This window comes from Haematobia irritans, chromosome 2, assembly GCF_050003625.1.
Source record: "Haematobia irritans isolate KBUSLIRL chromosome 2, ASM5000362v1, whole genome shotgun sequence".
Classification (NCBI taxonomy): Eukaryota; Metazoa; Arthropoda; class Insecta; order Diptera; family Muscidae; genus Haematobia; species Haematobia irritans.
In genome coordinates this window covers 191,184,432-191,209,740 of record NC_134398.1, presented here as the reverse complement: position 1 = coordinate 191,209,740, position 25,309 = coordinate 191,184,432, and the positions used below count along the sequence as shown (strand labels likewise).

The window sequence follows — 25,309 nt, the reverse complement described above, 5'->3', positions numbered from 1 at the left end:
CGGATTATAGAAGCCCAATAAGTAAAATCGGGAAATCGGTCTATATGGGGGCTATATCAAAACATGGACCGATACACCCCATTTTCGGCACACCTCTTTATGGTCCTAGAATACCTCTAGATTTCCAATTTCAGGCAAATCGGATAGGAAATACACTTTCTAGACGCTCAAGAAGCAAAATCGGGAAATCGGTCCATATGGGCGCTATACCAAAACATGGACCGATACGCACCATTTTCGGTACACTTTTTCATGGTACTAAAATACGTCTATATTTCCAATTTCAGGCAAAGTGGATAAAAAATACAGTTTTTATAAGCCCAAGACCCCAAATCGGGAGGTCGGTTTATATGGGGACTGTATCAAAACTTGGACCGATGTAGCCCATCTTCGAACTTGACCTGTCTGCAAACAAAAGATGAATCTGTGCCAAATTTCAAGACGATTGGGCCATTATTGAAGGCTGTAGCGTGATTACAACAGACAGACAGACGGACATGCTTATATCGTCTTAGAATTTCTTCCTGATCAAGAATATATACTTTGTATAGTCGGAAATCGATATTTCGATGTGTTAGAAACGGAATGACAAACTTATTATACTCCCGTTACCACTCTATGGTGGTGGGTATAAACAATTATCTAAGAACAAAGATCTCATGTCTTTAAAATATTGATGCCATTTTTGCGTGGCATAGAAGACGCAATTCTCTAATACAAAAATGTTTTACTTGACCAAAAGTTTATAAACTTTTCATTGAAGGCGTTTTTTCCTCAGGGTTAGGATATGTCTGTACATGAAAGAACATTAGTTGAACTTAGGTCAACATGGCTTTAAAATGGCTTTAAAATGTTAGTCTTTAAAATCATTGACTTTTTGTATCTTGACTATTTTAAAGACTTCAAAAAAAAAATAATTTATAATTGATGGTGAGTTTGGATTTCGGATTTGAAGCTACGGTTAACACGTTTATGAAAGACTTTAAATGATGAAAACACACAGGAAAACTAATAAATTAATATTTTTGTCTCAGTATGCAGTACGCAATTTCAATATTTAAAAGTGAATTGCATCTTAAACATATCGTTGGTTACTTTTTTGCCTCTGAAACAATACCAAAATAATTTTAGTAAAAACAACCTCTTTGGAACAATATTCCTTATTAAGATCTATACACTTTTGCATGCTTTTGAACCAATTATCGAAGCGCTTGTACCCCTCTGATTAATGTATCTCCAACACATACATTCTGAACGCATAAACCGCTTCTTCAGGCGTCGAACAGTCGAGTGATGTTTACTTTCGGTCTCATACGTCTAAATTGACGATGTTATAGACGTGTTTATAAGCACTGCGATCATACTTGTGGAGCATTTCTTTCGACCTATAGACACGATCCTTGTTTTGAACGATTGACAAATTGTGTGGGATCCAACCACGGTTGCCACAGTTGGTAGAATTCTACCAAAAATGGTAGATTTTTTACTGTTTGGTAGATTGGTAGTATTCTTGATGTTTTGGTAGATTTTGCAAAATATTCCTTTCCAACTAAGAGGTACTTTACAAATTTTCTATAGAAATACAATTTCGACAAAATTGTCTATAGAAATAAAATTTTGACAAAATTGTCTATAGAAATAAAATATTGACAAAATTTTCTATAGAAATAAAATTTTGACAAAATTGCCTATAGTAATAAAATTTTGACAAAATTTTGTATATAAATAAAAGTTTGAAAAATTTTTCTATATAAATAAAATTTTAAGAAACTTTATATAGAAATAAAATATTGACAAAATTTTCTATAGAAATAAAATTTTGACAAAATTTTCTATAGAAATAAAATGTAGACAAAATTTTCTATATAAATAAAATTTTGACAAAATTTTTTATAGAAATTAAATTTTGAGAAAATTTTCTACAATAAATAAAAGTTTGAAAAAGTTTTCTATATAAATAAAATTTTCTATATAAATAAACATTTTCTATATAAATAAAATTTTGATAAAATTTTCTATAGAAATAAAATTTTGACAAAATTTTCCATTGAAATAAAATATTGACAAAATTTTGTATAGAAATAAAATTTTGACAAAATTTTCTATAGAAACAAAATTTTAACAAAATTTTCTATAGAAATAAAATTTTGACAAAATTTTCTAAAGAAATAAAATTTTGATAAAATTTTCTAAAGAAATAAAATTTTGACAAAATTTTCTATAGATATAAAATTTTGATAAATTTTTCTATAGAAATAAAATTTTGACAAAATTTTCTATAGAAATAAAATGTTGACAAAATTCTGTTTATAAATAAAATTTTGACAAAATTTTCTATAGAAATAAAATATTGACAAAATTTTCTATAGAAATAAAATATGGACAAAATTTTCTATAGAAATAAAATTTTGACAAAATTTTCTAAAGAAATAAAATTTTGACAAAATTTTCTAAAGAAATAAAATTTTGACAAAATTTTCTAAAGAAAAAAAGTTTTACAAAATTTTCTATAGAAATAAAAGTTTTACAAAATTTTCTATAGAAATAAAATTTTGACAAAATTTTCTATATAAATAAAATATTGGGAAAATTTTCTATATAAATAAAATTTTGACAACATTTTCTATAGAAATAAAGTATTGAAAAAATTTTCTATAGAAATAAAATATGGACAAAATTTTCTATAGAAATAAAATTTTGACAAAATTTCCTAAAGAAATAAAATTTTGACAAAATTTCCTAAAGAAATAAAATTTTGACAAAATTTTCTAAAGAAAAAAAGTTTTACAAAATTTTCTATAGAAATAAAAGTTTTACAAAAATTTTTATAGAAATAAAATTTTGACAAAATTTTCTATATAAATAAAATATTGGGAAAATTTTCTATATAAATAAAATTTTGAGAAAATATCCTATAGAAATAAATTTTTGAAAAATTTTTCTATAGAAATAGAATTTTGACAACATTTTCTTTACAAATCAAATTTTGACAAAATTTTCTATAAGAATAAAATTTTAACAAAATTTTCTATTGGAATAAAATTGTGATAAAATTTTCTATAGAAATAAAATTTTGCAATTTTCTGTTTTTCTATAGAAATACCATTATAAAGTACTTTCTATAGAAATAAAATTTGTTTGATATTTTTGTTTTTATAAAATTTTCTCCAAATTTTGGTAGATTATTTTAGGCTCGAGTGTCAACCTTGGATCCAACGCGAACAACTTTTTTTTGACAATGTTCATGCAATATTAAATGTGTGCTGGTCCCACAAATGCTTAAGGTTTTTTCAATCTCACTATACGTCACATCACGATCTTGCAATATCAGTTGGCGCATAGTATCAATGGTTTCCGGAACAACAATTGACTTTGGACGACCTTCAAAAAACTCGTCTTGGAGTGAACTACGACCTGGATTACATACACCGTACCATCGATAAACACTGGTCCTTAACGGAGTTTTTTTTCGCCAAAAATTGAATTAAGTTCATCGAAGCACTGTCATTCAGTTAATCCACGTCGAATTGGCAGGTTGCAACACTAGGGTTGCCCAATTCAGCCAAATAAAAGGCAACCCTCGTATTAACCATTCCTTTTAATTAGATCAGTCTTAGATTGACAAAATGTAATCTATTTTACTTGCTTTACAAATATTGTAAGGTATCTGTTAATAATCTTATACTATGAGCAAATGGCTAATATGCTTTAGTGACAAATTATTTAACCCATAATAGAAAAATATAAAAGTAGGTTATAGTTTAGGCCTATTTTGAAATTTATAAATCATTATCATTTTTAATTTATTTCAAGTTTTTTCCTTAAGTCTTTTGTTTTACGAATAAATTGATCACGAATTGCAAACATTAAAAGTTACACAAAGTATTTGGCTAATCAAATTTGCACATCCTTGACTTATACTGCTTAGATATTCGTGAGCGATATGAAAGACTTAAGACGCAAACATAAGAAAGAAATTCGTGAGCGATATGAAAGACTTAAGACACAAACATAAGAAAGAAAGACATTCTCACGTTTGTGTCTTAAGTCTTTCATTTATTTTTTAGATTTAAATATAAATGTAATAAAATGTGATAAAACTTACTTGGTAAACAATTGAAATGTTAAATATTTATGTGGGCAAATATCCGTTCTTAACAATTGACAATAAATTGGGTCAATATTTAAATGACGTTGAATAAATAAATTGAAATCGGCACGATCCCAGAAAGCACAGTGTGCTAACATCGATAATGAAAAAAAATTATAAAAACATTGCCCGGTTAAATATCATGTGACACACTTTCTTAGCATTTTACTACCTTTGGCTCCAAGAAATAAAATAAAAATAAACACTTTATGCATATTGTAATCTCTTTTCTATCGACTTTAAAACTTTTCAATTGCACAAACAAAAACTGTGGTCACTTTGCAAGAGCACTTTAATAGAAGATCATTTATTCGCTTTAATTTTCTCTCACTATTTTTGATTCTTCCTCATAGTTGGAGTATCAGATGGTTACTAAATGTTCCATATGTTATGGGTTAATGTCATCTGTATGCCTGTTGCGCTTTGATTTTAGAAATTCTAGCATTCTCATTTCTGGTTGAGCTGGTTATTACTACTTCTCTTAGAACTTGGTTCTGTGCTAAGTAGCACATCGTGGTTTTTACGTCTGCACATGATCAACTTCCATTTCAGTGAAAATAAAAATATTGGTTACCAGGACAACTTTTGCTTCTTTTGCCATGGTCTATTTTTGTTATAGTTGCTTTATATTTTGTTTTGATTTTTATTTTCGCATTTGGTCTGTTACGTTTCATTATTGCATGCATTCTATTTCCTATAACTTTCGTAACGAATTTTATTACTTTATAGTTTAATGTCTTCTTTTTGTTTTGCATCGATTTAAGGATTATGCTAAATCATGCTATTGGACGAGGGAGGTTTAGTTTAATTTGGAAAATAAAATTGTTTTCTTCATATTTCTCCTTGGAATCAGAAGACCTGTAAAAAGTGCTTAGGATTTTTAAACGAAATTTTTGCTCAGACGATACTTTTATCGCTCTATTATGCTAATAATCCATTCATCATAAAATACTTGGTTTTTTTGGTTTTTAATTGAAATTCGAATTATAGAAGTTAGCCGCACATGCTAAATTTTACTGAGACTAATTTATAGACTGAAGCTATATTATGGAAAAGTTTTCAAAAGTTGACTCTTCGAGTTTAAAAAAAATTATAAAACTAGACTTTTTGGAATATAAAAAGTTTGGAAAATTCTACTTTCTTTCTACTTACAGAAAATTCAACTACATTTTCACGTATGCAATTGGATGAGTTATATAAGGTATAAGAATTTTTTAAATTACTGATATTTTCTACTCATACTCTGAGTTATTTTAAATAAATTTTCCCTTTCAATTTAATTAGGATTTTTCGACTATTTCATTTCAAAACATTTTTATAAAAAATCTCAAGTCGATTGCTTGATGGGATTTAAAAAACGCCTTCATTTTTTTTTTTGATAAAATATCTATCAATTTTGAATTTAAAGATTTAGAAAAAAGTGATTTCAACATTTTATTTATTCGGCAAAAGGTCGATTTTTGTGGCCAACATTTGGAATTTGTTTCGAAAGGAGGATGTCGGCATTATTGTAACGGCACATAAACCAAACAAATTCCTTTTAAAGATTGACCAAATTTTGATAAGAATTTGAATAAGAACAAAATAAATAAGTTTATCAGAAAATCCGCGCTAATTTTAATGGGAATACCGAACTTAGTATCGGTCTTTAGAGTTGAAATTAATTTGACTACAATATTTTTGTATATCTTTGAAAAGTAATGAATTTTCAACAATTTAGTTTTATTCCCTCTGCAGTCGCATTACTTATCTAATCACTCCTCATGTCTGCCTTAATTGCAAATCATTTTTGCATTGTGCTGTCTTAGACCTCCATTATTTGTTTTTCATTTCCAAAAATTTCACGCTTTACTTATTTTTCTCAGAAACTGTAAACAAGTCAAAAGCGACGGCGAAAGTAAATAGGAAAGTTATTTACCTAGGAATTTATGGTGGAATTTTGTAAATCGAATTTTGTAGAAATTTATATCAGTATGGTAAAAGGTCAATACTCGCATTTGAATCCAAAACAACAATTAATTGGGCAAACTGTAAGAAGATTGTTATTTACACTGGCCTACAAACAATTTTTCCAATTGTCTATAGCGATAGAAAAATTGACTAGTAAAATATTTAGAATACGTACTAACTTAAAATACTAACTTGAAAAAGTCGACTGCTTCAAATTTTGAAAAAAAAAGATTTTTCTTTCTCATTACAATCTCTAATTTGAAGGTATTTTATCTTTAATCAAAGGAAATGTTTTTTTTTTTTTACATAAATGAAATATTCACTTACTTCAACACATACATACATAACGTAGGGTCTTATATTTCAAATATTGCTATTCTAAATTTAACGAAAAAAAATATTAAATATTTGTAATAAATATTTTTTTAAAGAATTTATTATAGTGTGAATTGTATTTGCTTATATTTAGAAAAAAATCTTAAATACTTGTAATAATTATTTTTTTTTAAAGATTTTATTTATTATTTTGTGAATTGTATTTGCTTATATTTAGATTGTATAATCTTTAATATTTGCTCAATATTTTGTTAGTGTACACCTAAATTTTAGTAAGCAAAATTTACACAATATGAAATAAATTCTTTAAAAATGAAAGACAACAAATAAATACGGCCGTAAGTTTGGCCAGGCCGAATTCTATGTACCATACAGGGTGATACAGCAAAATTTGGTCAAGGGAAAACTACACGCGTTTTCCCTTGACCTTGAATCGGTGAAATCGTTTATTTAAAAAATCAAATTAAATTTCTTTTTCAAGTTCAATTAGTATAAAATTCAGGAAAAATATTCAGTTAGGCTTTCACTTTTCCAAATCCGAATTGCCGGGCCTCACGCTTGACACTTGCCATCAGATTTTGTACAGCCACCTTGTCCACCTTCTTCGAGGCAGAAAGCCAGTGGCCTTGAACTGCTGCTCGTCCTTAGCAGTTTTTTTGGTCTTCCTTAGGTTCCGCTTGACAATAGCCCAGTATTTCTCAATTGGGCGCAGCTCTGGCGTGTTGGGAGGGTTCTTGTCCTTGGGAACCACCTGCACGTTGTTGGCGGCGTACCACTCCATGGCCTTTTTACCGTAATGGCATGATGCCAAATCCGGTCAAAACATTATGGAACAACCGTGTTTCTTCAGGAAAGGCAGCAGACGTTTATTCAAACACTCTTTCACGTAAATTTCTTGGTTGACAGTCCCGGAAGCTATGAAAACGCTGCTTTTCAAGCCACAGGTACAGATGGCTTGCCAAACCAGATATTTCTTTGCGAACTTTGACAGTTTTATGTGCCTGAAAATATCTGCTACCTTTCCCCTTCCTTTTGCCGTATAAAACTCCTGTCCCGGAAGCTGCTTGTAGTCGGCTTTGACGTAGGTTTAGTCGTCCATTACCACGCAGTCAAACTTCGTCAGCATCGTCGTGTACAGCGTCCGGGATCGCGCTTTGACCGTCATATTTTGTTTATCATCGCGATTTGGAGTCACTACATTCTTGTAAGTCGATAGTCCGGCTCGTTTTTTGGCTCGATGCACGGTTGTAGACGATACACCCAGCTTATTTGCGGCATCTCGGAGAGAGAGGTTGGGGTTTCGCTTGAAACTACCGGCAACACTCTTTGTCGTCTCAGCGGCATCCGGTTTTCGATTTCCCCCCGATCCAGACTTCCTGGCTGTCGACAAACGTTCCCCAAACACTTTAATTACATTTGTAACGGTTGATTTGGCAACTTTTAGCGATTTTGCCAGCTTTGCGTGCGAGTAGCTCGGATTTTCGCGATGCGCGAGCAAAATTTTGATACGCTGCTCTTCTTGCTTGGACGGCATTTTGATAACTGAAGAGTTTATATTGACCAAATTTTGACCGTATCACCCTTTACATTTAGCCAACTGTGAGTAAGATCGGTTGATAAATAAGGGTTTTGTGGCCAAAATTGGGAAAATCGGGCGATACATATATATGAGAGCTATATCTAAATCTGAACCGATTTGGATAAAATTTTGCACACATGAAGGGCGATGAAAAAGATTACTTTGTGCCAAATTTGGTGACGATCCGTTTGAAAAAAGCGCAACGTGACCCCATTTGTCGAAATCGGGCGATACATATATATGGGAGCTATACCTAAATGTGATCCGATGTCTTCCAAATTCAATAGCGTTCGTCCTTGTGCCCAAAAAACTCCATGTACCAAATTTCATCAAAATCGGTTAATAATTGCGACCGGAATCCTGTGAACAACAAATACATGGACAGACGGAAACCAAATCGTTGGATCGTCATCAATACCAAAATCCTTAAGGGAAATGTATATGCGCCTGTATGATATATCACATTCTTTACAAAAAAAAAAATCATATAGCCAGTGTACCGTAATTCACCATTCATTTATTATTGAAAAAATTATCCAATTATGTATTTAGGAATACAGACAACAAAAAAACCACTCTACTCATCATCCAGTAATTTAAACAATTATTCGCATACAGATTGAGTACCAACCGAATATCTCGGTATCTGTATTGTGGAAAAGAAAAATAATAATACGCTAGGGTAGCGAAACATTTATCACACAAAACATCACTTCATGGGCGGTAAATTTTCATTTTCCTTATCAGAGTGCCTATTTTGGCGGCAAAATTTTCCTACAACATAATAATGACATAGCATACTTAGTTAAGAGGTAAGTGTTGCTTTAAAGAGCTCGGATGAAAATTAAATGTGCAAAATTTTACCAAGTAAGATATGTAGGAAGATTGAAAACAACACCCCTTTTTTATTTGAATCACTTGAAAATGTAAGCAAACTGACATTGCATGATCTTGGCACAAATGTCCGGAATAACGTAATTCGCAAACAAAAGAAGTGCGTTTAACTAAAGTTAATAGCCATTTAGGTAGGTGCCTTGTTGTAGATTGTAGATCTTATATGCAAAAATAGTGTAGTGTAATTGAATTAAAGCATTTGTTATAGCATTCAAACATGTGGATACATACTACACTCAAAAAATGTTTACTTGGATACAAAGATTTCCGAGCTAAATACGCTGCATTTTGGGAAGCACCGAGTTTATACAGTGTGACAAAAAAAAACGTTTTGACAAAACAAAAACACTTTCATGTATTGCATTCAGAAATAAAGTTATTCATGAGTTCCCGATAATGTTATCTATGGCGGCTATCTTTAGATTAAAAAGTGCAGGAAAAAATAGTCAGAAATGATCCGAAGTTCCGCACTGAAAAAAAAGCATGCCCGGTTCCAAAGATTTTGTCTTTACTTTAAAAATTTTGGTATTGATTCCGAGCCAAAGAAGCGGAGAATACAAGTAAGGATACTTTTAAGACACAATTCTCTTTTAAATTTGGGTTTTGTGTACTTGCTTCTAGGAAGCAAATTTTATTTTTCATTTTTTCAGCTTTTTTTTCTTCATATGCTGTCAAAGTCCTTTAAAAACGAGTTAATGACAACTTTATTTTCCAAATTCAGACTCGACTTCCAGTAGAAGGTTTCAAGTAAGAAACGTCTTTAAAATAAAGTGTTGAGCACTTAAAGAGTTTAATAAATTGAGTAGCTTGCATGATTTGGACTTTGCAATGTCCTTAAATAAGTTCAACTCTACTTTAGATTTAATTTACTTTTAATTCTGGTAGTCTGTAAGGATTGTAATCCATAGACTTAAATAAATGAATAAATAAATAAATATATAAATAAATAAATAAAAAACATGTCCTAGTACACGGTTGAAAAAGACTGTTTTTCATATGTTTGGCTATAAACATTATATGTTTGTAACACAAATTTTTAAACACAATATTTTTGAGTGCAAGCATATAATGTTCATAAACTAGCATAACATGTTTGGGACATATATGTTAATATGTTAGAACATATTATGTTTGGGACATAAAATGTTTGTAAATATAATATGCTTGAATGCAAACATATATTAATTTAGAAATAGCCTATTAACATATATGTGTTTAGTAGCTTGGAGCGCTATTTAACAGGGAGCGATATTGAATTAAGTTGGTGGTTGTTGCTTGTTATTACAAAATTAACATTTTATTTTTCCTTGGGCAATTGATCAGCTACTTCTTTGATCCTTACAAACTGTGTGGTCCGCTGTTCGAGTCCCCGTCCGGCAAAAGGTAAAATTAAAATAAAAAAAAATCATAAAATTGATTAATTTCTTCTACAATGTTTGTATTACAGAAAAAGGTGCTAAGAACTAAAAAATCTCGTGGAAGTGAGAAAGATGTCGGGGAATATACAATTGGGCAGAAACAAAATTTTGAGCATTCAGGTCGAAAACCTATGTTGTGAGCACCTATATTACCTGTTTATTTTCATAATTCATTATGATTGTAAATATATAAATAAATAAATAAAATTTCGAGCACAATATTGTTTTGGAGAATTTTTTTAAGCATATAATATTTTTGGGTGCAAAATGCTTCCAAACATATTATATGGTCACATAATAACATATTGTTTTTTGGAAGACAACATGATTGAATTTGGATGCAAAAATACAAAATGTTTGGAACTTAGACTACCCAAACATATATTGTTTAGACCAATATGCTTTCAAACATATTATATATTGGAAGAGATCAAACATATAAATGTTTGGGCAATACCCAAAAATGTATATGCTTGAAGCAAAATATGTTTGGGAGTATATGTTACAGAAGCGATTTTTTGTGAGCGTGTATGAACGATTTTTTGCTTTGTAGTCAAGATGCAAAACGACAACAAATTTAAAAACAATTTCATTAAATTTAAAGAATTTTTCTTAATTATTAAAGTCAAGTTGACCTTACCCCAAATATTTTTTCTTTTATATTATAAGGACAAAACGACTTCATTGAAAAGTTTATCGACTTTTGGACAAGGAAAAAACTTTATATTAGAGAAATACGTCTTGCAAGAGAAATACGTATAGCAATAAAATTTTTCAAAATTTTGACAAAATTTTCTAAAGAAATAACATTTTTACAAAATTTTCTATAGAAATAAAATTTAGCAAATTTTTCTATAGAAATAAAATTTTGCAAAATTTTCTATAAAAATATAATGTTGCAAAATTTTCTATAGAAATAAAATTTTGCAAAATTTTCTATAAAAATATAATGTTGCAAAATTTTCTATAGAAATAAAATTTTTAAAAAATTTTCTATAGAAATAAAATTTTTACAAAATTTTAAAGAAATACAATTTTGCAAAATTTTCTATAGAAATAAAGTTTTGAAAAATACTTCTAAAGAAATAAAATTTTGACAATATTTTCTATAGAAATAAAATTTTGACAAACTTTTTATAGAAATAAAGTTTTGAAAAATTTTCCATAGAAATACAATTTTGACAAAATTTCCAATAGAAATAACATTTTTACAAAATTTTCTATAGAAATAAAATTTTGAAAAAATTTCTATAGATATAAAATTTTGAAAAAAATTTTTATAGAAATAAAATTTTGAAAAATTTTTCTATAGAAATAAAATTTTTACAAAATTTTCGATAGAAATAAAATTTTGACAAAATTTTCGATAGAAATAAACTTTTGAAAAAAAATTCTATAGAAATAAAATTTTAACAAAATATTCTATAGAATAAATTTTTGAAAAAAATGTCTGCCAATATTCGACATACGTATATAAAATAAAATTAAAAAAAATAAAATCGATTGTTCGAAATATTTCAAATAAATTGTTATGGGCGGTGGGCATTAAAATGGATCGTTACAGCCCATCTGCTAGTCTAAAATTCTAGGAAGCATAAAATGATCTCCGTAATTGGAAGTTGCTTTTCATTTACAGTCATTCCCAACATTGATCGAATGAATAACGCAATGGAAACAAATTTGTGTAAAAACTTTTTTAGTTACAAGAGTGTGAAGTGTTTTAAAAAATTTAGTTTGGCCGGAGTCGGAGTCGAGCAAATTTTTACGACTCCTACTCCAGCAAAATCTTCAGACTCCGACTCCACAGCCCTGTTAACGACAACTTTATTTTCCAAATTCAGACTCTACTTTCAGTAGAAATTATGCTATGTTTCAAGTAAACAACCTCTTTAAAATAAAGTGTTGAAAAACATGTCGTAGTTTTGAACGATTTTTTGCTTTGTAGTCAGGATGCAAAAAGACATAAAATTTAAAGACAATTTAATTAAATTTAAAGAATTTTTCTGAATTATTAAAGTCAAGTTGACCTTAGCCCAAACATTTTTTCTTTCATATTATGATACCCATTTTTAAATCAAATCACTTAATTATAAGGACAACACGACTTCATTGAAAAGTTTAACGACTTTTAGACAAGGAAAAAATCTTTATATTAGAAAAATACGTCTTGTATGCTAAGCAAAATGTGCATTCGTATTTTAAAGACATGAAATCTTTGACCTCACGAAATGTTTTTTTTTTTTAAGTGCGGTCCCATTTTATCGACATTCACGTCGCATTGGTACTTGCTTGTGAGTTGAACATATCGTGGGAATGGATGCAACACATATTTAAAAATGAGTGAGCAGTTTGTGAACAAAAACTATGATTTGGTTTACCTGTCAAAGAGGTCAACTGAAAATTTACACTTTCGAATGGCACACTGAAAAAAATATTGTCGTGAAGCCAAAGTTTTCACGTCTTTAAAATACGAAAGCGAATTTTGCTTAGCACAGAAGACGCATTTCTCTGATACAAAGTTTTTCCTTGTCCAAAACGTCGATAAACTTTCCAATGAAGTCGTTTTGTCCTTAGAATTAGGTGACTCGACTTATAAATGGATATCATAACACGAATAAAAATTTTTTTGGGTTAAGGTCAACTTGGTTTTAATAATTCAGAAAAAAATCGTTAAAATTAATGAAATTGCCTTTAAATTTGTTGTCTTTTTGCATCCTGACTACAAAGCAAAAAATGTTCCAAAATGGGACAAGCTTTTCAAAACTTTATTTTAAAGACGTTTTTTACATGAAACATAGCATAAATCTGCATTTGGAAATTAGAGTTGGAGTCGTAAAAATTTTGCTCAACTCCGACTCCGGCTAAACTAACCTTTTTAAAACACTTCACACTCTTGTAACTAAACAAGTTTTTACACAAATTAGTTTCCATTGCATTATTCATTCGATCAGTGTAGGGTATGACTGTAAATGAAAAGCAACTTCCAATTACGGAAATCATTTTATGTTTCCTAGAATTTTAGACTAGCAGATGGGCTGAAACGATCCATTTTAATGCCCACCACCATAACAATTTATTTGAAATATTTCGAACAATCGATTTTATTTTTTTATTTTATATACATATGTCGAATATTGGCAGACAGTTTTTCAAAAACTTATTCTATAGAAAATTTTGTTAAAATTTTATTTCTATCGAAAATTTTGTCAAAATTTTATTTCTATCGAAAAATTTGTCAAAATTTTATTTCTATAGAAAATTTTGTCAAAATTTTAATTCTATAGAAAATTTTGTGGAAATTTTATTTCTATGGAAAATTTTTTCAAAACTTTATTTCTATAGAAAGTTTGTCAAAATTTTATTTCTATAGAAAATTTTGTCAAAACTTTATTTCTATGGAAAATTTTTTCAAAACTTTATTTCTATAGAAAGTTTGTCAAAATTTTATTTCTATAGAAAAATTTGTCAACATTTTATTTCTATAGCAAATTTTGTCAAAATTTCAGTTCTTTAGAATTTTTTTTCAAAACTTTATTTCTATGGAAAATTGTCAAAATTTTATTTCTATAAAAATTTGGTCAAAATGTTATTTCTGTAGAAAAATTTGTCAAAATTTTATTTCTATAGAAAATTTTCTCAACATTTTATTTCCATAGAAAATTTTGTAAAAATTTTATTTCTATTGAAAATTTTGTCAAAACTTTATTTCTATGGAAATTTTTTTCAAAACTTTATTTCTATAGAAAGTTTGTCAAATATTTATTTCTATAGAAAGTTTGTCAAAATTTTATTTCCATAGAAAATTTTGTAAAAATGTTATTTCTATTGAAAATTTTGTCAAAGCTTTATTTCTATGGACATTTTTTTCAAAACATTATTTCTATAGACAATTTTGTCAAAATTTTATTTCTATAGAAAGTTTGTCAAAATTTTATTTCTATAGAAAGTTTGTCAAAATTTTATTTCTATAGAAAATTTTGTCAACATTTTATTTCTTTAGAATTTTTTTTCAAAACTTTATTTCTATAGAAAATTTTGTCAATATTTTATTTCTATAGAAAATTTTGTCAAAATTTTATTTTGTCAAAATTTTATTTCTATAGAAAATTTTGTTAAAATTTTAATTCGATAGAAATATTTGCCAACATTTTATTTCAATAGAAATTTTTGTCAAAATTTTATTTCTATAGAAGATTTTATCAAAATTTTATTTCTATGGAAAATTTTGTCAAAATTTTATTTCTATAGAAAAATTTTTCAAAATTTTATTTCTATAGAAAGTTTGTCAAAATTTTATTTCTATAGAAAATTTTGTAAAAATTTTATTTCTATAGAAAATTTTGCCAAAATTTTATTTCTATAGAAAATTTTGTCAAAATTTTATTTCTATAGAAAATTTTGTCAAAATTTTATTTCTATAGAAAAAATTGTCAAAATTTTATTTCTATAGAAAATTTTGTTAAAATTTTAATTCTATAGAAAAATTTGCCAACATTTTATTTCAATAGAAATTTTTGTCAAAATTTTATTTCTATAGAAGATTTTATCAAAATTTTATTTCTATGGAAAATTTTGTCAAAATTTTATTTCTATAAAAAAAATTTTCAAAATTTTATTTCTATAGAGTTGGTCAAAATTTTATTTCTATAGAAAATTTTGTAAAAATTTTATTTCTATAAAAAATTTTGTCATAATTTTATTTCTATAGAAAATTTTGTCTATGGAAAATTTTTTCAAAACTTTATTTCTATGGAAAATTTTTTCAAAACTTTATTTCTATAGAAAGTTTGTCAAAATTTTATTTCCATAGAAAATTTTGTAAAAATTTTATTTCTATGGAAAATTTTGTAAAAATGTTATTTCTATAGAAAATTTTATTTCTATAGAAAATTTTGTCAAAATTTTATTACTATAGAAAAATTGGTCAACATTTTATTTTTATAGAAAATTTTGTAAAAATGTTATTTCTTTAGAATTTTTTTTCAAAACTTTATTTCTATAGAAAATTTTGCAAATTTTTATTTCTATAAAAAAATTGTCAAAATTTTATTTCAAAGAAATTTTCTCAAAATTTTATTTCTATAGAAAATTTTGTAAAAATTTTATTTCTATAAAAAATTTTGTCATAATTTTATTTCTATAGAAAATTTTGTTAAAATTTTAATTCTATAGAAAATTTTGTCAACATTTTGTTTCTATAGAAAATTTTGTCAAAATTTTATTTCTATAGAAAATTTTGTCAACATTTTATTTCAATAGAAAATTTTTTAAAAATTGTATTTCTATAAAAAATTTTGTCATAATTTTATTTCTATAGAAAATTTTGTCAAAATTTTATTTCTATCGAAAATGTTGTCAAAATTTTATTTCTATAGAAAATTTTTTCAAAATTTTATTTCTATAGAAAATTTTCTCAAAATTTTATTTCTATAGAAAATATTCTCAAAATTTGAAGTATTTGAGATTTTATCGAAATGTAGTTGTGCAGAGTATATTATAGTCGCCACAGCCCTGGTCGTCAACACGTTTTTATAGGATATGAAGAAAAAAAGCCGAAAAATTAATGAAAATTTGGAATTTAGAGTCAAGTGCGCAAAACTCAAATTTAAACGAGAATTGTATTTTAAAAGTTTCCTTGCTTGAATTCTGTCTATATTTCAAGCTGTTTTGTTCGTAATTTAATGATTCAATATCTAAGTTATTTTAAAGATTATTTCTCTACATTAAATATGTATTTCTTTACATTATTAAAAATTAGGATAACGAACTTTATTTTAAAGAATTGTTTTACATATTGTGTAAATCTTTTGTTTTTTATACCCTCCACCATAGGATGGGGGTATATTAACTTTGTCATTCCGTTTGTAACACATCGAAATATTGCTCTAAGACCCCATAAAGTATATATATTCTGGGTTGTGGTGATATTCTGAGTCGATCTAAGCATGTCCGTCCGTCCGTCCGTCTGTCCGTCTGTCCGTCTGTCCGGCTGTCCGTCCGTCTGTGGAAATCACGCTAACTTCCGAACGAAACAAGCTATCGACTTGAAACTTGGCACAAGTAGTTGTTATTGATGTAGGTCGGATGGTATTGAAAATCGGCCATATCGGACCACGTTTACGTATAGCCCCCATATAAACCGATCCCCAAATTTGGCTTGGGGAGCCTCCCGGAGCAGCAAAATTCATCCGATCCGGTTGGAATTTGGTACCTGATGTTAGTATACGGCCTCTAACAACCATGCAAAAATTGGTCCATATCGGTCCATAATTATATATAGCTCCCATATAAACCGATCCCCAGATTTGACCTCCGGAGCCTCTTGGAGGAGCAAAATTCATCCGATCCGGTTGAAATTTAGTACGTGGTCTTAGTATACGGTCTCTAACACCAATGCAAAAATTGGTCCATGTCGGTCCATAATTATATATAGCCCCCATATAAACCGATCCCCAGATTTGACCTCCGGAGCCTCTTGGAGGGGAAAAATTCATCCGATCCGGTTGAAATGTGGTACCTGATGTTAGTATATGGTCTCTAACAACCATGCAAAAATTGGTCCATATCGGTCCATAATTATATATAGCCCCCATATAAACCGATCCCAGATTTGACCTCCGGAGCCTCTTGGAGGGGCAAGATTCATCCGATCCTGTTGAAATTTGGTACCTGATGTTAGTATACGGCCTCTAACAACCATGCAAAAATTGGTCCATATCGGTTCATAATTATATATAGCTCCCATATAAACCGATCCCCAGATTTGAACTCCGGAGCCTCTTGGAGGAGCAAAATTCATCCGATCCAATTGAAATTTAGTACGTGGTGTTAGTATATAGTCTCTAACAACCATGCAAAAATTGGTCCATATCGGTTCATAATTATATATAGCTCCCATATAAACCGATCCCCAGATTTGACCTCAGGAGCCTCTTGGAGGAGCGAAATTCATCCGATCCAGTTGAAATTTGGTACATGGTGTTAGTATATGGTATCTAACAACCATGCAAAAATTGGTCCATATCGGTCCATAATTATATATAGCAAAAGTCATCCGATGCGGTTGAAATTTGGTACATTTTGTCAATATATGGCCTCTAACAGCCATGTAAAAATTGGTCAATATCGGTCTTTAGTTATATATAGCCGATGACTTATTACACAAAAATTGGTCCATATCGCCAAAAATAATCTACCAAAACTTTATTTCCATAGAAAATTTTGTCAAATTTTATTACTATAGAAAGTTGTGTCAAAATTTCATTTCTATAGAAAGTTTTGTCAAACGTTTATTTCTATAGAAATGTTTGTCAAAATTTTATTTCCATAGAAAGTTTTGTCAAAATTTTATTTTTATAGAAAATTTTGTAAAAAATTTATTTCTGTAGAAAATTTTGTCAACATTTGATTTCTATACAAAATTTTGTCAACATATTACTTCCATAGAAAATTTTGTCAACATTTTATTTCTATAGAAAATTTTGTCAAGTTTTTATTTCTATACAAAATTTTGTCAACATTTTATTTCTATAGAAAATTTTGTCAAGTTTTCATTTCTATAGAAAATTTTGTCAAACTATATTATATACGTATTTAATCGGCCTTTTTTTGTTTAATGTATACCCCGTATGGGCTAACTTACAATTTAGAAGACAGTGTTAAAAAGTTTTACGATACCTTGCCATCGGCAAGTGTTATCGCAACCCAAGTAATTCGATTGTGGATGACAGTCTTTAGTAGAAGTTCCTACGCAATCCATGGTGGAGGGTACATAAGATTCGGCCTGGCCGAACTTACGGCCGTATATACTTGTTCATTTTAGGTTATAACCTTTCATATTAGGTCAAAACTTTGTTGAGATGTTGTCGAGCGTCATAGAATAAAGGATGGCTGACAGGAAGAGTTACCAAGTGCACCCTGGTATTTAAAAATCTATTATGATTCAGTTTTTTCCCTCAAAAGTTATGCACAACGGCCGTAAATTATATTGCATAAATGTCTTTTGAGAAAAACAAGTTCAATATCAAACCGCAACTAAAGCAGCATTCATAACCGGAACAAAGAAAGGTAAAAGACACAACATAAATATCCCCCTACAAGTTTTGTAATGCATGAGATACAATTACCTCATTGGGTGCAGAATAGGAAAGGCAAGTGGGGGGAGTGTTGCCTAAAACACAAATTACTGCGTCAGCTAAAGTAAAACTGCATTAAAAACAGTAGAAAAGCAAATAATAAGAAAAAAATATTGGAAGAAAGAGTAAAGTGGAAACACAATAACATGAAAAAAGCCTTTCACTTCAAAGTAAATCAACATTTGTTAATATCATGGAGCAGTATGTTCCCAGCAAAAAAATTTGGAAGTTCTTCCAAAGACACAACTTTAAAAGTTCCGAAAGATGCACTCCCAATGATGTACTTTATTTTAACCACCCAGGAAGTTATTTTAATTAAATTCTTTATAACTTGGTTTGTTCATACTTTTAATGGTTAATTTTAACTTTTTTTGCTTCAAAGAGTTTAAAAACAGAGTAAGAATTCATAAAATGGTACAAATCATTTAAAATTTGTCGAAAGAAATTCTAAATCTAATTTGAAAAAATTGTGAATTTTTGAAAATATTTGAGGTCTAACGTTTCCGACAAGCATTAGAATCCATTAAAAATTATAAAAATTACTTATTTGACAAAATATCACAAAATTTTTTAATTTACATCCAAAACATTGAATTCGGATCACACCTAAAGAAGTGATGCAAATTCAGTGCATCGGCTGTTGAAATGGAGGACTTCCGTCCTATGACAAGCCCATGTTAAATTCATCGCTTCTGCGTCAATTTTGCACCACTTCCGAACATTTTCATTACTTTTTTGGCGATGCTTTTTTTGGTGGGTATAATTATGTCCTAAAGCACATAGTGATCAGGGTATAATTACTTTAATCTGCCAAAAAATGTGCCTACCAGAAATATTGATTTTAGACCCCATAAAATATATACCGATCGACTCAGAATCACCTCCTGAGTCGATCTAGCCCTTGTTGTCCGTCCGTTCGTCCATGTATTTGTTGTTCGCAGGATTCCGATCGCAATTATTATCCGATTTTGATGAAATTTGGTATGTGGCGCTTTGGTACAGAGACGAACGCTATTGAATTTTTGAAAAATCAGATCAAATTTAGATATAGCTCGCATATATATGTATCGCCCGATTTCAATAAATGGGGTCAGATTGCGTTCATTTACTAACCGATTTGCCATAAAGTAATCCAATTGACCACCCTTTAAGTGTGCCAAATTTCATCGAAATCGGTTCAGATTTAGATATAGCTCCCATATATATGTATCGCCCGATTTTCCCAGATTTGGCCATAAGTCCCTTATTTATCAACCGATCTTACTCAAATTTGGCTTACTCTAGTCTTCTATTGTACTGACTATAACAGGTTGTCTGATAAGTCTCCGGTCTGACACATAGATGACGTCGCTGGAACCCTCCACCATAGGATGGGGGTATATTAACTTTGTCATTCCGTTTGTAACACATCGAAATATTGCTCTAAGACCCCATAAAGTATATATATTCTGGGTCGTGGTGGAATTCTGAGTCGATCTGAGCATGTCCGTCCGTCCGTCTGTTGAAATCACGCTAACTTCCGAACGAAACAAGCTATCGACTTGAAACTTGGCACAAGTAGTTGTTATTGATGTAGGTCGGATGGTATTGCAAATGGGCCATATCGGTCCACTTTTACGTATAGCCTCCATATAAACGGACCCCCAAATTTGGCTTGCAGACCCTCTAAGAGAAGCAAATTTCATCCGATCCGGCTGAAATTTGGTACATGGTGTTAGTATATGGTCTCTAACAACCATGCACAAATTGGTCCGCATCGGTCTATAATTATATATAGCCCCCATATAAACCGATCCCCCAATTTGGCTTTCGGAGCCTCTAAGGGAAGCAAATTCCATCCGATCCGGCTGAAATTTGGTACATGGTGTTAGTATATGGTTCATAATTATATATAGCCCCCATATAAACCGATCCCCAAATTTGGCTTGCAGACCCTCCAAGAGAAGCAAATTTCATCCGATCCAGCTGAAATTTGGTACATGGTGTTAGTATATGGTCTCTAACAACCATGCACAAATTGGTCCGCATCGGTCTATAATTATATATAGCCCCCATATAAACCGATCCCCCAATTTGGCTTTCGGAGCCTCTAAGGGAAGCAAATTCCATCCGATCCGGCTGAAATTTGGTACATGGTGTTAGTATATGGTTCATAATTATATATAGCCCCCATATAAACCGATCCCCAGATTTGGCTTGCTGTGCCTTTAAGAGAAGAAAGTTTCGTCCAATCCGGCTGAAATTTGGTACATGGTGTTAGTATATGGTCTCTAACAATTATGCAAAAATTGGTCCACATAGGTCATCAATTATATATAGCCCCCATATAAACCGATCCCCCGATTTGGCTTGCGGAGCCTCTAAGAGAAGCAAATTTCATCCGATCTGGCTGAAATTTGGTACATGGTGTAAGTATACGGTCTCTAATGGCCATGCAAAAATTGGTCGAAATCGGTCCATAATTATATATAGCTCCCATATAAACCGATCCCCAGATTTGACCTCCGGAGCCCCTTCGAAGAGCAAAATTCCTCCGATTCGGTTGAAATTTGGTACGTGATGTTAGTATATGGTATCCAAAAACCATGCAGGAATTGGTTCATATCAGTCCATAATTATATATAGCACCCACACACAAAATATTTTTTTCTGATTCAATCACGAAATTAATTGATCCAATTAATTTTTTAATTGAAATGTCTTCAATCACAGAAATGATAGTATCAATTAAAAAATTAATTGACAGTCAATTAATAAATTAATTGATCCAATTAAATATTTAATTGATACTATTAATTTGTGTGATTGATTTTTATTTCAATTAAAAAATTTGTTGACTCAATTAAATTTTTAATTGAAAATTTTTTAAAACTCAATTAAAATTTTAATTGGAAAATTTTTCGTGAAATTTTTTTCTGTGCATATAAACCGATTCCCAGATTTGACCTCCGGTGCCTTTTGGAGAAGCAAAATTCATCCGATCTGGTTGAAATTTTGTACGTGGTGGTAGTATATGATATTTAACAACCATGCCAAAAGTGGTCCATATCAGTCCATAATCATATATAGCCCCCATATAAACCGATCCCGAGATTTGGTTTTGGAGCCTCTTGGAGGAGCAAATTTCATCCGAGTCAGTTGAAATTTGGTACATTGTGCTAGTATATTGCCGTTAACAACCATGCCTAACAAGGTCAATATCGGTCTATAGTTATATATAGCCCTCAGATAAATCGATCCCCAATCACACGAAAATTAGTCCATTATCAATAATTGTATGTAGCCCCCATATAAGCGACCCCCATATTTCAATTCTGGCTCCCTACGTACCGTGCAAAAGTCCATATCGATTCGTAATTATTTGTAGACTTACCTACACATACCTTTTTTGCCTAATATATACCACGTATGGACTATCTCACAATTTAGAAAACGATGTTAAGAAGTTTTAAGATACCACAACCCAAGTAAATCGATAGTGGATGACAGTCTTTCGCAGAAGTTTCCACGCAATCCATGGTGGAGGGTACATAAGATTCGGCCTGGCCGAACTTACTGCCATTTATACTTGTTTTTATATAGTACCAACCTTCAAATGATTCGTGTCAAAATTTTACGTTTGTAAGTCAATTAGTTTGTGAGATAGAGCGTCTTTTGTTATTGTGAAAAAAGGCAAAAAAGGAATTTCGTGTTTTGATAAAATACTGTTTTCTGAAGGGAAAAAATACGGTGGAAGCAAAAACTTGGCTTGATAATGAGTTTCCGGACTCTGCCCCAGGGAAATCAAAAATAATTGATTGGTATGCAAAATTCAAGCGTGGTGAAATGAGCATGGAGGACGGTGAACGCAGTGGACGCCCGAAAGAGGTGGTTACCGACGAAAACATCAAAAATATCCACAAAATGATTTTGAATGACCGTAAAATGAAGTTGGTCGTGTTGGTCATATCATTCATCAATATTTGGAAGCTCTGTGCAAAATGGGTGCCGCGCGAGCTCACATTTGACCAAACACAACAACGTGTTGATGATTCTGAGCGGTGTTTGCAGCTGTGTTAACTCGTAATACACCCGAGTTTTTCCGTCGATATGTGACAATGGATGAAACATGGCTCCATCACTACACTCCTGAGTCCAATCGACAGTCGGCTGAGTGGACAGCGACCGGTGAACCGCCTCCGAAGCGTGGAAAGACTCAAAAGTCCGCTGGCAAAGTAATGGCCTCTGTTTTTTTGGGATGTGCATGGAATAATTTTTATCGATTATCTTGAGAAGGGAAAAACCATCAACAGTGACTATTATATGGCGTTATTGGAGCGTTTGAAGGTCGAAATCGCGGCAAAACGGCCCCATATGAAGAAGAAAAACGTATTGTTCCACCAAGACAACGCACCGTGCCACAAGTCATTCAGAACGATGGCAAAAATTCATGAATTGGGCTACGAATTGCTTCCCCACAAACCGTATTCTCCAAATCTTGCCCCCAACGACTTTTTCTTGTTCTCAGACCTCGAAGGGATGCTCGCAGGGAAAAAATGTGGCTGCAATGAAGAGGTGAACGCCGAAACTGAGGCCTATTTTGAGGCAAAACCGAAGGAGTACTACCAAAATGGTATCAAAAAATTGGATGGTCGTTATAATCGTTGTATCGCTCTTGAAGGGAACTATGTTGAATAATAAAAACGAATTTTGACAAAAAAATGTGTGTTTTCTTTGTTAGACCGGGGATTTATCAGCCAACCTGGTGGTGGTGGGTATAAAAAGTTATTTAACTACGCTAAGCGAAAAATATTCGTTGTATTAATGGGTCCTAATAAATATCACAGCCTTCAGTGACGGTCTAAATCATCAGACTTCAAGTATGTTAAGCTAGGTTTTGTGCTTAGCTGTCATTTCTAATTTGACAGATATACCATTGTGAACAAAGTAAAACTTATTTTCTGCTAGCCCTTAGACAAATCCCTGCAATTATCACTTCGAAACCAGCCACCCCCCAATTAAGGTCATAACTGCCATTTGAAAAAAAAAAAAAAAATTGCAAACTATTACTTCGTTTATTTCGAGTAGTTGTGTTATTTATTCCCATGGTATTCTTGGAATTAAAACCAAACTAAATAATTTGCATTCTGATTTGAGGATAAAAAAGTGTAAATGTGTAAATAAACTATTTTTCCTAGCATACAGTCACTTTGCTCAACGACCATCACTTACTACTACTACACCCTTCAGTTTCGTATGCTGTTTTTTTTGTTCCACTTGCTTGAGGGACTTGGTAGACTTAATTAACAAATTTACACAAAACCATGTTGTTTTTATTCTCTTTGACCTGCCATTTACTCATTCCTGAAAATTATTTTGTCTGTCAGGAGAAGGGTTAATAAAAAAGGAATCTTTTTATAATCCTTTGCTGTGTACTTCGCCATCTGAAGCAGCAAGTAAGATGAGGCACAAATGTAAATAGCTTTTGCATATGTAAATATTCTATGGCTCACATGCATGAGATGAATAGAGTTTTAATGGGTCGATCCAAACAATGCAACATGCACTGATGGTGATATAAACAAACAAGTATATACGGCCGTAAGTTCGGCCAGGCCGAAGCTTATGTACCCTCCATCATGGATTGCGTAGAAACTTCATATAAACACTGCCATCCACAATCGAATTACTTAAGTTGCGGTAACGCTTGCCGATGGCAAGGTATCTTAAAACCTCCTAACACCATCTTCTAAATTGTATGTAAGTCCATACGTGGTATATATTAAATCAAAAAAGATCGATCCAATTCTTATATAATTCAGTTTGACAAAGTAGAAATAAAGTTTTGACTAAATTTTCTACAGAAATAAAATTTTACCAAAATTTTCTATAGAAATAAAATTTTCACAAAACTTTCTATAGAAGTAAAAATCTTGACAAAATTTTCTATAGAAAGAAAATTTTGACAAAAATTTCTACAGAAATAAACTTTTAACAAAATTTTCTATAGAAATAAACTTTTGACAAAATTTTCTATAGAAATAAAATCTTGGTAGATTATTTTTGGCTCGAGTGGCAACCATGATTATGAATCGAATAAAATTTTAACAAAATTTTCTCTAGAAATAAAATTTTGACAAAATTTTCTATAGAAATAAAATTTTGGTAGATCAGTTTTGGCTCTAGTGGCAACCATGATTATGAACCGATATGGACCAATTTTTGTGTGATTGGACCAATTTTGGTATGGTTGTTAGCGACCATATACTAATACCAAGTGCCTAATTTGAACCGGATCAGATGAATTTTGCTCCTCCAAGAGGCTCCGGAGGTCAAATCTGGAGAATGTTTTATATGGGGGCTATATTTAATTATGGACCGATATGGACCAATTCTGGCACGGTTGTTAAAGATCATATACTAACACCATGTTCCAAATTACAACCGGATCTTATGAAATTTGCTTCTCTTGGAGACTTCGCAAGCCAAATCTGGGGATCGGTTTATATGGGGCCATATACCAACATCATGTACCAAATTTCAGCCGGATCGGATGAAATTTTCTTCTCTTTGAGGCTCCGCAAGCCAAATCTGGGGATCGGTTTATATGGGGGCTATATATAATTATGGACCGATGTGAACCAATTTTTGCATGGTTGTTAGAGACCATATACCAACCCCATGTACCAAATTTCAGCCGGGTCGGATGAAATTTGCTTCTCTTTTAGGCTCCGCAAGCCAAATCTGGAGATCGGTTTATATGGGGGCTATATATAATTATGGACCGATGTGGACCAATTTTTGCATGATTGTTAGAGACCATATACCAACACCATATACCAAATTTCAGCCGGATCGGATGAAATAT

The 25,309-nt window shown here is 30.8% G+C and overlaps 1 protein-coding gene and 1 long non-coding RNA gene across 2 annotated transcripts in view; one reads left to right on the top strand and one right to left on the bottom strand.

Moving 5' to 3' along the window:
- Window positions 1-4,423, bottom strand: part of LOC142224426 (phospholipase A1 VesT1.02) — a 48,422-nt gene extending 43,999 nt beyond the window's left edge. The window contains exons 1-2 of the mRNA XM_075294201.1: window positions 4,323-4,423; window positions 4,106-4,241 (exon numbers count right to left, since the gene is read on the bottom strand). Coding sequence (XP_075150316.1) covers window positions 4,106-4,241; window positions 4,323-4,365 — 179 coding nt within the window. The 5' untranslated portion in view covers window positions 4,366-4,423. The remainder of the gene's footprint in view (window positions 1-4,105; window positions 4,242-4,322) is intronic.
- Window positions 1-25,309, top strand: part of LOC142224427 (uncharacterized) — a 423,478-nt gene that overhangs the window by 51,516 nt on the left and 346,653 nt on the right. Inside the window, exon 2 of the long non-coding RNA XR_012719156.1 lies at window positions 18,150-18,394. This is a non-coding gene — a long non-coding RNA (uncharacterized LOC142224427). The remainder of the gene's footprint in view (window positions 1-18,149; window positions 18,395-25,309) is intronic.